This window comes from Euprymna scolopes, chromosome 12, assembly GCF_053919585.1.
Source record: "Euprymna scolopes isolate OS-2025 chromosome 12, ASM5391958v1, whole genome shotgun sequence".
In the NCBI taxonomy this organism is placed as follows: Eukaryota; Metazoa; Mollusca; class Cephalopoda; order Sepiida; family Sepiolidae; genus Euprymna; species Euprymna scolopes.
Genome location: NC_136493.1, coordinates 66,682,317 through 66,697,388, shown reverse-complemented (window position 1 = coordinate 66,697,388; position 15,072 = coordinate 66,682,317). Strand labels below are relative to the sequence as shown.

The 15,072-nt window shown below is 42.4% G+C and overlaps 1 protein-coding gene across 21 annotated transcripts in view; it reads right to left on the bottom strand.

Annotated features, from left to right (window-relative positions):
- LOC145291308 (centrosomal protein of 162 kDa-like) overlaps positions 1-15,072 on the bottom strand; it is a 927,819-nt gene that overhangs the window by 154,964 nt on the left and 757,783 nt on the right. For all 21 annotated transcript variants that reach the window (XM_080137033.1, XM_080137018.1, XM_080137021.1 and 18 more), the window contains one exon: positions 3,943-4,079. In XM_080137033.1, coding sequence (XP_079993159.1) covers positions 3,943-4,079 — 137 coding nt within the window. The remainder of the gene's footprint in view (positions 1-3,942; positions 4,080-15,072) is intronic.

Below are 15,072 nucleotides of genomic sequence, written 5' to 3'. Positions count from 1 at the left end.
CATGAGATGTATGATGCAGCCTGGTGTTGGGACATCTAACGCTTCCTGCAGGGGGAGACGACTCATTGCGTCGGCAGTGATGATGTGTGAACCAGGCCTATATTCTATCGTGTAATCGTAAGCACTCATCAACAGTGACCAACGTATTATTCTTGGTGGCAGGGTGTCCAATGTTGGCTTTGTTGGGCTAAAGAGGCTGATAAGTGGCTTATGATCCGTAATGATACGGAATGCACGTCCAAATAAGTAGTGATGAAACTTTTTAACCCCAAAGATAATACTCAGTCCTTCCTTGTCCAACTGACTATAATTTTTCTCAGCCGGTGACATTGTTCTCGAAGCAAAAGCAACAGGTTTCTCTGAACCGTCGGCAAAGATGTGCGACAAAACAGCTCCAATACCATATTGACTGGCGTCACAGGTCAGTACCAGTTCCTTCTTCGGGTCATAGTGAACCAGGACATTTGTGGTCTGCAATGCATCTTTGGCTCGCTGAAAAGCTGTTAATTAGGGGGTGCCCCACGTCCAAGAGACATCTTTCTGCAGTAGATAATAGAGGGGGCCCAACTTATCTGCGACGTTGGGGACATACCTAGCGTAGAACTGGAATAAGCCCAAGAAAGCCTTAAGTCCGGTCACATTGCGTGGGGCTGGTGCATCCCGGATGGCACGGATCTTTTCTGCTGTAGGGTGAAGGGCTTCGGAGTCAATCCAATAACCTAAGTAGGTTACGGAGGGTGCCATGAACTTGCACTTGTCCAGACGAACGCGGAGACCAGATTCTGAGAGTTTCCCTAACACTTGGTCGAGGGTGCTCAAGTGTTCTGCGTCTGATGATCCTGTAATTAGTATGTCGTCCTGATAGCATACGACATGTGGTTCATTTGCCAACAAATTGTCCATACAGCGTTGATAGATACCAGGAGCTGATTTTACTCCAAAACTGAGGCGGTTGAACCTGTAGAGACCCCGTGGTGTATTGATTGTAAGGTACTGCTTTGTGTTTTCCTCTACCGGAACCTGCAGGAACGCTGATCTCAAGTCAAGCTTGGTGAATTTCTTTCCCTGCACCAATTTTGCATATCCTGGGGATAGGGTACTGGTCGAGATTTGAACATTTGTTTATTGTAGTTTTATAGTCTCCACACAACCGTATTGTTTGGTCAGTTTTGACAACTGCTACTATAGGGGCAGCCCATTCTGAGTATTGTACTGGTTTGATAATACCCAGAGACTCTAGTCGGTCCAGCTCCTTGTCAACCTTTTCACGCAATGCAAAGGGCATGTGTCGAGCCTTGCAGAATATGGGCTTTGTTTTTGGGTCAACACTAAGTTTTGCTGTGAAACCCTTCAGTGCGCCCAATTCATCCTTGAAAACATCGGGGTATTTTGCAATAATGTCTTCAATTGCAGGTGTAGCATTTACTGCTTTCAGCTGATGGATGCGTTTCTAGCTGAGTTGCACTACTCATAACCAGTTTCTACCAAGAAGTGCAGGGCCAGAACCAGGAACAATCACTAATGGTAGACGAAACTGTCAGCCATCATAGTCTACCGACACTTGACACGTACCACACGGCGTGATACTTTCTCCCGTGTAGGTTGCTAGTTTCTGTGACATAGGCTTAAGTACCGGCTTATCAGGTTCACACCATAGTTTTTCAAATGCATTGTGGCTGATTAATGAAACAGCAGCTCCGGTGTCGATCTCCATCTTGACATTGCGACCATTTATGCCCACCAACACCATCAGGGGCTCGGTTTTGCTATTTGCTGGCAGGTTAAACAGCTTATGCACCGAGGCGCAGTCGCTGCCTGTATCTTTGTCTACTGGTTCTTCACTGGTGACCTTGTGGTTTTACGATTTCCAGCTCTGTCGTTGTACTTCCGGGTCAAACAGGCTGGCTAAATGTGACCAGTTTTGTGACAAAAATTACACGTTGCCTCTTTGAAACGACAAGAGTCGGCGTAATGTTTTCCGTTACATCGGAAACATGGTCTTTGTTTTTGTCTCCGTAGTGGAGTAGGCCGTTCAACTTGGTTGACTTTCGTCTGTATTGTAAAATTGGACGTTGAACAGGCTGCCATGTCACTAACATTCCTGTCTGCACTTTCCTCGGAAAGCAGTCGCCGACGGATTCGGTCATCCATCAATCCAACGACAAGCAAATCTCTCAACATTTCTTCTATCATATTTCCAGACTCACAAAACTTTGTAATTTTTTTAAAATGAGCAATAAAATCCGAAATGGACTGACCTGGTTGTTAGCAGCACATGTAAAAGTTGAATCGCTCAACAATTACGGACGGTGTTGGGTTGCAGTGCTCTTTTAATGAGAGCGAGAGTTCCTCATAACTTTTGTCTCTTAAGCTGTGCGGCGTAACGAGATCCTTCAGCAGAGAAAATGTTTCACCACCACAAACAGAAAGAAGGACGGCCTTTTTCTTTCCTGGATCTTGTATTCCGTTAGCCTCGAAATAATACTCCAATCTTTCTGAGTATGTGTCCCAATCACCTCCACTCGGCGAGAATTTGTTGATTTTACCATAAGACGTCATGTTTTTAAAATGCGTGTGTGCAGGTAGAAATATGTCGCTATTTAATTTCTATTAAACGCGATGTCTTTCAGAGAAAAAGTTTAAATAACTTTCCCCTTTATGAGAAATGATCTCATCCTCGTCGCCATGTGGTGTTTCTCACTGAGAACGCAAACGCTGAGTTTTGTTTTAAGACTTTATTCAGCCGAGAGCCGACCGCAACTATCTACATGCTGTCTCCTGTTTGCACCGCCCGTTTTTTTGCCGGTGTTCCCCCTGTTATCGTCCCCTGTGTACCTACGTACATTACAATTACTATGTTACTTTTGAACAAAAATTATTCATATTTTACTTTTGGACAATAATTATTCATATTCTACTTTTGAATAATAATTAATCATATTTTTCTTTTGAAAAATAATTATTCATATTTTACTTTTGAATAATAATTATTCATATTTTACTTTTGAATAATAATTATTCATATTTTACTTTTGAATAATAATTATTCATATTTTACTTTTGAATAATAATTATTCATATTTTACTTTTGAAAAATAATTATTCATATTTTACTTTTGAACAATAATTATTCATATTTTACTTTTGAATAATAATTATTCATATTTTACTTTTGAATAATAATTATTCATATTTTACTTTTGAATAATAATTATTCATATTTTACTTTTGAATAATAATTAATCATATTTTACTTTGAATAATAATTAATCATATTGTACTTTTGAACAATAATTATTCATATTTTACATTTGAACAATAATTATTCATATTTTACTTTTGAATAATAATTATTCATATTTTACTTTTGAATAATAATTATTAATATTTTACTTTTGAATAATAATTATTAATATTTTACTTTTGAATAATGATTATTCATATTTTACTTTTAAACAATAATTATTCATATTTTACTTTTGAATAATTATTCATATTTTACTTTTGAATAATAATTATTCATATTTTACTTTTGAATAATAATTATTCATATTTTACTTTTAAACAATAATTATTCATATTTTACTTTTGAATAATTATTCATATTTTTCTTTTGAATAATAATTATCCATGTTTTACTTTTGAACAATAATTATCCATGTTTTACTTTTGAACAATAATTATCCATGTTTTACTTTTGAACAATAATTATTAATATTTTACTTTTGAATAATAATTATTCATATTTTACTTTTGAACAATAATTATTCATATTTTACTTTTGAACAATAATTATTCATGTTTTACTTTTAATTTAATATTATTTATATTCTGCTATTAATATTAATTATTAATATTTTACTTTTCAATAAAACATTTTCTTTTATCATATATACATTTAGTATTAGAATTAATTTGACATATACAAGAAAGCAGATTTACCTTAGTTTTAAGAGATTCGTTTTCCTCTATAATTTCTTCATGAATTTTTACCATCCCAGCCAAATCCCTGTTCCCCAAGAATCTCTTCTGAGTAGAACTGGGATTATTCTTTTTAAATTTGTTTGTTCGTGGCAAACCTGAAAATTAATCAATAATGTCTCAGATAAATGACAAAATTCAAAGTAAAAAAATTATGATTAGTTCTTGATTAAAAATATATTTTTAAACAAAAAACAATGATCTATTAATCTTCTGTAACTAGATAGGTAGCTATCACTCACTCTATTTACCATGCCATACTCACCTTGCCTCATCTCGTTTCAGGCTCTGATGTAAAGGACATCTCTTTTCACGTTGTCCAGCAACCAACAGAAGATGACGACTTTCATTTATGTCCTATACATCATGGAGCCTTCTAGACAGTGATCCACCTCATATGTACTCACCCAGCGAGGACTCTTCCCATTCTGATAACGATGACCAATATCCAGTTATGTCTAGCATCGAATTAGCTTGTCCTGTTGCAAACTGTGGGTACAAAACCCAACCCCTCCCTGCTGATTCACCGGTGCTAAACCCATTAATGAGCATGCACCAGCAGTCTTCACATCCAATATCGGCACAGTCATCCCCGAAATCAGTACTTAAATTGAAGCCTTCATCTATTAGTGCAGGAAGCTCTCCTGGTCAGTGGTCTTCATTCACCAGACAGTGGAATATGTATAAGACTGGCATGACGGTGCCTACCACCATGTGCACAACGGCACTATTGTTGCAATGAGGAACTAAAGCAAGACATCCTGCAGAATGATGTAGCGTCCATGCCTGAGGCCGAACTCCTGGCTGCCATTAAACGCCTCGCAGTCAAGGAGGAAAGCACACTGGTCCATCGCATGCGACTAAGCAAAATGGTTCAAACCCCAGGTACCCTCTTTGCAAGTTTACCGCCAGGTGTAAAGAAACCAGATTCAGCACCAATACGATTACAGCGCGAAGATTATTCTGGATAACCTCATCCGAGGCATTGCAGACCCGGAGGTCCCTGCTGAGATACTGGGGGACCCGAAAACTGACCGCACCCTGAAACAAACTGTGGATTTGATTGCCCAAAAGGAGCAGGGAAAGTCCACCAGGGCTGCGGTTGGCGACAACACTGCTGCAATGTCCCACCAAACTCAACACAAAATATACCCGACGACATCGTGGCCAGAGGCGAAAAACACCCTAACAGAGAAGTGCTGGGCCTGTGGCAGATGCAGCCATGGCCAACCAAATGATAGGAATAATCGCGCCAAGATGTGCCCCGCATGGCTCACCACATGCAGCAAAGGCTCCATCAAAGGACACTACGCCACCTGCTGCAGCAGGTGCTCAGATTGCAATGGATGGGGACACCGCGACAAATCATCCAGGTGGTGCCAACAAAACTCCAGGTCAAAGAATAAGGACAAGAAAACGACAGTCACTCTGAGCACTGAAGATAACGATGCAACCGCAATCTACCATCAACTTTGCGCGGTAGAAAATCTGGTGAATAGAGCGGCCCAGCGCGGTCCCATGGAACACCACGAGTATGAGGACAAATGGATTGCTCGGCCGTCTAAGCCTCATCCTATTCTAACTGTTCGCCTTACTCCACTTCCAGATGATCACGAGACATTGGGATACCCTTTGCGAAACTCGACCCCCACCCCGGTCGAAATACCTATGGTAGCTGATTCCGGGTGCCAAAGTTCCGTAATTCTCCTCAGGACGGCCCTAGCTATGGGTGTGGCAAAGTCAGATATATCTCCCGTGAAGCTAGCCATGCGAGGAGCCATAACAGAAGACATGGGCGTCATTGGTGGCATCCTTGCAGAAGTCTCGACGATTCACATAGTAGGTTCAGCACGGGGTACTAAACAACTCATCTACGTGTCGGATAAAGTGGGGAAGGCTTTCCTGTGCAGATAGGCCCTAGTATGTTTAGGGGTCATCCCCAAAGTCTTCCCCGCAGTTCCAGTAGCCTGGCCTGCAGACTCGCTATCATCACTGGAAAACGAAGCCAACCATTCGTGCAACTGCCCGCAGCGAGTTGGGACTCCACCACCCAAACCCACAGCAATGCCTCCAGGCATAGCCGCGACGGAGGAAAATGTCTCCGTGCTCAAGGACTGGCTATTGGATTACTACGCCTCATCGGCGTTCAACACCTGTGAACACCAGCCCCTACCCATGATGAACTGTGAGCCTTTGGAACTTCACGTGAATAAGGACGCAAACCAGTCGCCGTTCACAAGCCAGGGCTAGTACCTATACACTTCCAGGACCAAGTCTTCAAGGACTTGGAACATGATGTGCAGATCAGCATCTTGGAAAAGGTGAGCCCCAACACCCCAGTCACTTGGCGTTCACGCATGGTTGTGACAGCCAAGTCTGATGGCACTCCAAGAAGAATGGTGGATCTACAGCCTCAGAACCGCCATTCGGTAAGGCAGACCCACCATGTGCAAAGCCCATTCCATTTGGCTCTACGTATCCCACAGAACACAAAGAAAATGGTCACAGATGCCTGGAACGGGTATCACTCCGTGCCAATCAAGAAGGAGGATTAGCACATCACCACATTCATTACGCCATGGGGCCGCTACAGGGATTCTTAGCCAGTGGCGATGCTTACACTCAAAGATTTGACTCGCTTATAGTCAACTTCAAGAACAAGGTCAAGTGTGTCGATGATACGTGCATATGGGCTGAATCTATCCAGGAATCATTACTGCAGGCATTCGACTGGCTTGATCTTTGTGCACGGAACGGGATAACACTAAACCCCAAGAAGTTCCAGTTCTGCGAAGACACCGTCGACTTTGCTGGGCTTTCCATCACCCCAACGAATGTACAACCATCAACAAAGTTCCTGGACTCGATCGAACAGTTTCCTGAACCGAAAGATATAACCGGCGCCAGAGCATGGTTTGGTTTAGTAAACCAAGGAGCCTATGCCTTTGCTATGGCTAAGAACATGTAACCATTCTGCCACCTCCTCAAGCCAAAAACACCTTTCGTATGGACTGAGGAGCTATCTGCAATCTTCCAGGAATCAAAGCAGGTAATAATCAAGGAGATGAAGGATGGTGTGAGACTCTTCCAGCCGTCATGGCCAACGTGTCCCGTCATGGACTGGTCCACTATTGGTATTGGATTCTGCCTGTTGCAGAAGTACTGCAACTGCATCATAAGAACTCCAGTCTGCTGCAAAGCGGGGTGGAAGCTGTGCTTGATCGGGAGTCGGTTTGCACACGGGGCAGAGACCCGTTACTCCCCTATCGAAGGAGAATGCCTGGCAGTGGCGTACGCCCTCTACCAGACCAGGTACTACGTACAAGGTTGCCCTGATCTAACTATAGCCACCGACCACAAACCTCTTCTAGGAATACTTAACGACCGGTCGCTTTCGGAGATTGAGAACTGTCGTCTGCTCAACCTGAAGGAAAAGACCCTAGCCTACAAATTCAAAATTATCCATGTGGCCGGCAAGCACAACGCAGGCGCCGACGCCGCATCAAGGTACCCCGCGACGCACCAACAACCCCAACAGGCCCCCATGCCACCCGACGATGATAAGTTCGACATCGCAGAGGACAGTTCTGTCCTGGCGTCTGTATCTACAGCACTCTATGCCGTCACAAACGTGGTGACATGGGAGATGGTGCAGGAGGCCACAGCATCGGATGAGACCCTCCGCAGCCATCATCCAGGAAGGCTTTCGTGCGGACTGTCGTCACCTCCCAGTGCCACTCCGCCCTTACTACCGCATCGCCAGCAGCCTCTATTATATGGATGGGGTGGTCTTGTCTGGGAACAGAATCGTTGTTCCTGCTTCATTGCGTCCAGATATCCTTGAGGCCCTCCATGCGGCACACCAGGGCGTCAACGCCATAAATGCCAGAGCAGCCGACAGTGTATATTGGCCGAATATAACACTGGACATTCAGCGAACCAGAGATAAATGTATGCATTGCCAGCGCATTGCAAAGTCTAACGCCATGCAACCCCCCACCGGATATAACACCACCCGAGTACCCGTTCCAGCAGCTGTGTTGCGACTACTTCACTTACAACAGCACCAAGTACATCGTCATAGTAGACCGGTACTCGAACTGGCCATTGGTGTTCTGGTCGGAGAATGGGGCAGCAGGCCTCATTAAGTGACTGCGTGAGGTTTTCGCCACGTTTGGGGTGCCAGAGGAGCTCACAACTGACGGCGGCCCACAATTTACAGCCGGCAAAACGCAAGAATTCCTTCAATCATGGGGCGTTCGCCACCGGTTGACGTCAGTTGTCAACCCCAATGCTAATTGTAGAGCAGAAGTTGCGGTTAAAACCGCAAAAAGCATGATAATGGACAACACCTCGCCTGGTGGCTCGATCAACGTTGACAAATTTCAAAGAGCCATGCTGGTATACAGGAACTCCATTGACCCTGACACTAGATCTTCTCCAGCACTTGTGGTTTTTGGGAGGTACATCAGAGACCCCATCCCCATCGGCCGATATTGCCCCCATCCGGTATGGAAGGAGACCCTCGCCCACAGAGAACAGGCTCTTGCCAAGAGACACTCTACAGAACATGAGAAGTGGGCGATGCACACGAGAGCCCTCACGCCTCTCAAAGTAGGAGACAATGTCCACATCCAGAACCTGATCGGCAACCACCCCAAATGTTGGGAGCGAACTGGAGTGGTTGTAGAGGTCAGACAATTCCACCAGTACGTCATTAAAGTCCATGGGTCCGGGCGCCTAACCATAAGAAATCGACAACACCTTAGGAAGTTCATTCCCTATGGAAACCGAAGCAACGGAAACTCTGTTGAGACCACCATACCGCTCAGGAGAGACCTGTTGGATCTCCAGGGAGGATGGCAAACGTCACCACAGAGCTCGGAAGTAACAGCACCTACTCGGCTTGACTTGCCGAGAGCGCCTGTGCCAGCACCCTCGTCTTTGCCACCAGTCGGCATCGTAGACCCCCCCAGAGGTGCTCGCACGTGATGCTTCCACAGAGGAAGAAACTGTGCTTACTTTGCCCGGGGCTGAATGCCCACCAAGCACATCCACGAATGACACAAACCAGCACGAAGTACCTCGGCCGCCTGTGCTTGTGAAGAAGCCGCCCAGAGCACTGGCCTGACTAAATCCTCACAATCAGCCTGGTAGAGCTGAGATGATGCCGCTCTGCAGACTGCGGAATCGGCGTCATAAAGAATAATGGCAATTACCACTTGTACAGTGTAAATAGATCAAAGGAATCTTATCTTAATTTGTTGTTATGATAAGGAAGAGTGATTGAAGCAGCACAAGTTCCAAGACTGCCGTCAGAAACTCCCTGTGGGAGGAAGAAATAGATAGGTAGCTATCACTCACTCTATTTCTCATGCCATACTCACCTTGCCTCATCTCGTTTCAGGCTCTGATGTAAAGGACATCTGTTTTCACGTCGTCTAGCAACCAACAGAAGATGAGGACTTTCATTTAGTAACAAAAACAGATTGATTTCATCTGCTTGTTTAGCAATGACAATGCAAGTTCAATTTTAAACGTGACTGACAGAGATGCTTGGTCCAAAGAAAATGGTCCATCTATTTATATAATGAGTCTATTAACATAATCTTAATATTTTAACATATAGTCTTCACAAACAATTACATTTTATAATCTATTTTTTTGATAAAATTTAAGCAACATTGGCAAATGTCAAAGCTAATGAATATAGCATTTTCAATGTTTGTAATTGGAAATGAATCCAATCAAATCTTATGATTTACATGGATTTTATATTCTTAAATTATTTTTACATTTTAAAATTGCCATTGAACTTTCTTATAACAACTATATTCACCCAGAATACATTTTTCAGTCATTTTATATAGTTTATTAATTACCTTGTGTTGAAAATGAATAGCTTTCAAAATATGATGGACTGGTATGTCTTTTTGACTATAGACTGGCTTTACAATTTTTAAAATTTCCAGTTCAGGAATTTCAATATCCAAGGCATTAAGTAAGCATGCACTATTAATATTAAGTCAATTCCTATTAGATCATGATTTTTTAACAACTAACAATCATTATAATCACAGTTTAAAATGTGGATTTTGTTTCAAAATTTCCTTTAACGAATCCTATTGCTTTTTACATAAGTTCCATCAAATTGGCCAAATTTTCATAGAATTTTTCCAATTTGTAAATCATTTATCAGTATTACATCGTTCCAGTATCTATTTGCATTTTTAAAGTTTATGCTGCACACTTTAATTTTTGTGAAAGTATTTTTTTCTTCTAAAAAACAAAAAAAAATGTTTGGTTCCATTTTATTAATGGAAGGTCTACTATGTTGTCATTTAAAATACAGCTGGAAAGTGATTTTTCTTTTGACACTTATTACATACTAGCAGGGTGACCTGACATTGCCTGACATTAAATGATGATCAACAAATGTTTCACACTTTCATATTTTTATTGTCATCAAAATCAGTGAAATCGCCCATTTTTCCATCAAATCGATTGATTGCCTGATCTAATTGAGGATCCATCACAGTTCACTAGGAGGAAGCTTTGCATGCCTCTCCACAGTGACTTTGTCCACTATACATTGTAGAAAACCTTCTGTTGATTTTATAAAATTATTTTTTTTATATATAATGGCTTGAATTAAAATGCAAAAAAATCAAGCATCATGCCTTGATTGTGCTCTGAACAGAAACATTCGTTTCGAATGTGTCTCTATCATATCAAAGAACATACTGTTGATCCTCTATGCCTGGCCTTACTACTTGTGTGGTGATAATGGCTTGAATTTAAGTTTAAAATGAAAAAGTCAAGTATCATGGTTCAATTCATTTTGAAAACACCCCTGTTATATCAAAGAACCTATTGTTGATTTTATATGTTGGATCTTTCGGCTTGTGTGGCAATAAAATTCTCAAATGCACTTGTGATGTTAGGCTGTGTAAGGTGTTAACTTTAGTTGAAATTGCCTGTTCCTTTTTCATCAGATTTTTTCAATTATTGATATTTATGGTAGGCATTCTGATACAAGACCTTTCTAAGAGAATTGGCAGACGCATAAAGTACCTTTGTGTGAAATTTCATAAAAATTGGCCCAGCTGTTTTCGAGTCCATAAGGAACAAACTCATACACAAAGTTTCTTTTATATAATAGTAGAGACAGAGATTAAAGAGTGATCCAAGAAGCTCATAAATCCTTTTTTTTTTTTTTTTTTTTTTTTTTTACACAAAATCACCACTTATCAAGGCCCGGAGGCCACTCGAGGATAAGGGTTAATGAATATACATTAGTCAATATGATTACGGCGTAGTAAACCTAAATAGTGAGAATTTTGTAAATTAGATTACTTAGGAGGACGGTTCATCAAGAACTTGTTTACATTGAACTTGAAGAAAATCAGATTGTAGTCAGCTGGAAAGCAGGCAATCGGAAGAGAGTTCCACAGGCATGCAGTTCTAAGAAAGAAGCTTTGTTCATGGAATCTACGTTTAAGTTTATGCACAGATAAAGAGTGTGGAAAATTATTGATAGTGGTTTTGGCTAGACGAGTGTTTTTTGTGAAAGTTTGGAGAGGTGGGATTGAAGCTCAGCTGAGCACTTGTCATGAAAATAATGATAAAGCAGAGATAGGCTCGCAACATCTCTTCTGTGGGAAAGAGGTTGCAGGGAAGAGAAAAGGGCATCACCCACTAAACTACGAAGTCTATTTTGAACTCTGTTAAGGCACGATAAGCTGCTTCTAGCAGCTCCTGCCCAGATATGGCAACAGTACTCCATCGTTACCCGTACCTGGCTTTTATATAGGTAGAGAACTGCATTAGGAGCGAGATATCTACTGGAGCGGTAGAAGGATCCCACCATTTTTCCAGCGACCTTGGCAATGGATTTGATATACATGTTCCATTTCAGGTCAGGAGTAAAAGTCAAGTCCAGAAGCTTGTCAAAACATGGAGCCTCACCAAGACAAGAGCCATTCATTTCAACCGATGCCAGATTGGCATTAGAGCGTAGATGGTGTAGAGATAGAAGCTTGGTTTTAGATGCATTAAAAGTAACCAGCCACCTCTTTCCCCATTGTACTACATGCTCAAGATCAGAGGAGAGAGAATCAGAGAGAACTTGGTTGTTTACAGTCTTTGACGTGTTACCATAGATTGTAGTGTCGTCAGCATAAATGTCTACGAATGATGTAAGGATGTGATTTGGAAGATCATTTACGTAGATCAAGAAGAGAGTTGGACTCAGGATGGACCCCTAAGGGACTCCAGCATTAATACTGAGAGCTTCTGATTTCTGCTCATCAATTATGAACCTATCAGAGAGAAATGATTTAATAATTGATGGCAAAGAAAAGTTATGCAGCAACAAAAGAAATTTTCAGTCCTACATAGTCATCAAGACATGGATATGGATAGGGTCACAACTATCACCAACAACGAAAGCATCTTGCAAGGTGAAGGTCACATTTTAAGAACCTCCTTATCAATCATGCTGACACCCCAGATGATCTTCTCAGAAAGCTTCCTATCGTTGACCGGATAGGATTTCAACAAAGTTCTAAAGCAGATAAAACCTGGCAAAGCACCTGGATCTGGCAATGTCCTACTGGAGCTCCTCACTCATGGTGGCCCTGAACTGAAAAATCATCATCTGGAAGATGAAGATCCTTTCCAATGATTTCTGCGATGCAACAATTGTAATAATTTTTAAAAAGGTGGACCAGAAGAATTGTAACAACTATCAAGGAATATCACGACTGAGCATTACAAGTAAGATCTTTGCCTGCATTCTCCTTGAGTGCCTACTTATCCTTGCAGAAAATATCCTACAAGAGTTCCAATGCAGCTTCTAACATATCTGTGGGACTATAGGCATAATTTGTATGCAACAATTACAAGAGAAGAACCTTGAACAACAACAGCCCATCATATTTATCTTATATTTTAGGACTTAAAAAAGGCTTTTGATAAAGTAACCAGACCAGCCATGTTGGCAGTTCTCTCAAGAGTTAGCTGCCAACCTGATTTTCTCACCCTTGTATGTACCTTCTATGACAGAATGGTGGAGAGAGTATTTAGGGAATTTCCCTAATAAAATAAAATAACACAATTCTATGAACAATGACAAACAACTTCTTCAACTTAACAAGGGAAAGGTTTATTTGCAAAGCGTACTGAAGGAAGAAAGTAGAGTCAGGTCTCCACTGCCTTACGAGGTAGTTACAACCCGCGGCTGTCGTCAATACCTTTAGTAGGAGCAGCGAAGAGAACAGGCGTCTAGCCCCGACGAAGGCTGGTAGCGTAAGAGAGAGTTTTCTTCTGGGACCGGAAGCTGTCTGGTCCCTAGGGGTCAATTTGTATTCGTGCGCAAGTCCTCAGATTGGACAGTCTAGCGCCTCATCACTCACTCAGAGGAAGCGAATGCGCGAGAAGAAAAGGGGTCCATTTGTGTCTGCTACATAACCCCCTGCTTAGGCTGAAAGCCGACAGAGAAAGGTAGCATAACAAATAGCAGAAAGAAAAATACAATAAGAAATGTCCGTCTCTTTAGGTTATTTTCTTGCAGAAAAAAAATGTTCTTACTTTTCTGTGAAAAGTTGGAATATTTGCAGAAAACGTTCTGCTCTAAAAAGGAGAGAAGAAAAAATGTTCTTTTTCAACAGAAATACACTGTTTTGCAAAGTCTCTTCGGCCAATGTACCCGTCGACCACTACGTGTAGTGGTCACATAATTGTTCTCACGTGGAACATTTACCTCAGGTGTATGATTATGCTGTGTGTATGTTGGAGGAATGTGTGGCTCAGGTGTTAATGTGTCCAGAAAGGCTCTTTTTACCCTATCTACCGATACTGTCTCTTTTTTACCACTAATGTCTAGGATAAAAGTTTTATCAGTGCGTGAAAGCACGCAATAAGGGCCAGTGTAAGGTGGAGTTAGGGGGGCTTTTACTGCGTCCTTTCTAAGAAACACGTGAGTCCATGTCGCTATGTCCTTCGGAACCAAAGATTTAATGGTCTGTTCCCTAGGGTGCATCGGCGGTAGCTTACTGAGATAAGCTCGTAGTCTGTTGACATATAGAGCTGTGTCAGTTGATATATCCTCTATCGGGGTCAGCATCTGACCTGGCAACGATAGAGGTGCTCCATAGACCAGTTCGGCTGCGGAATATCCCAGGTCCTCCTTGATTGATGCCCGACAGCCAAGAAGGATGACCGGTATGTACTCGCTCCATCGCTGTTGATCAGGGTAAGCGCGTAATGCAGCTTTCAATTGGCGATGGAAGCGTTCTATCATTCCATTTGAAGCAGGGTGATAGCTTGTTGTCCGAATGCGAGTGATCCCGAGGATCTTGGACAGTTCCCGGAATAGGTGGGATTCGAATTGTGCACCACGATCAGTGGTGATTGTAGTGGGAACTCCGTAGCGCGATATCCAGCCTGATATAAGGGCTCGCGCTACAGATTCAGCCGAAATGTCACTAAGTGGGATGGCTTCTGGCCACCGTGTGAAACGGTCTATGCAGGTCAGGAGATAAGTGAATCCCTGACTGACCGGCCATGGTCCAACCAAGTCAATGTGAACATGGCTAAACCGAGCGTCTGGGGTGCTGAATGTTCCAAGGGGTGCGCGGATATGCTCGTGCACCTTTGATTTTTGGCAGGATACACAGGAACGTGACCAAGCAATGATGTCACGCCTCATGTTAGGCCAGAAAAATCTAGCTGTAATCAGCTTTACTGTGGCTTTGCGTCCGGGGTGTGCCAGGTTGTGTAGAGTGTGGAAAACAACTCTACGGTGGGTCGTTGGAACGAATGGTCGAGGTGAATCCGTTGAGGTGTCACAGATGATCTGCGTGTCAGAAGTAGGCACGGGCAGATATGCGAATTTGCAAGTCCCGAATTCAGGTGACGATGGATCCAACGTGTCCAGACTTGGCTGGTCTAAGGCCATCTGTTGCAAATCGATATCCGATGGTGAGGACAGAGAATTGATGGGCAGGCGAGACAATGCGTCTGCTGCTGCGTTCTGCTCACCCGCGATATGTCGGATATCACTAGTAAACTGCGAAACAAAGTCCAAAT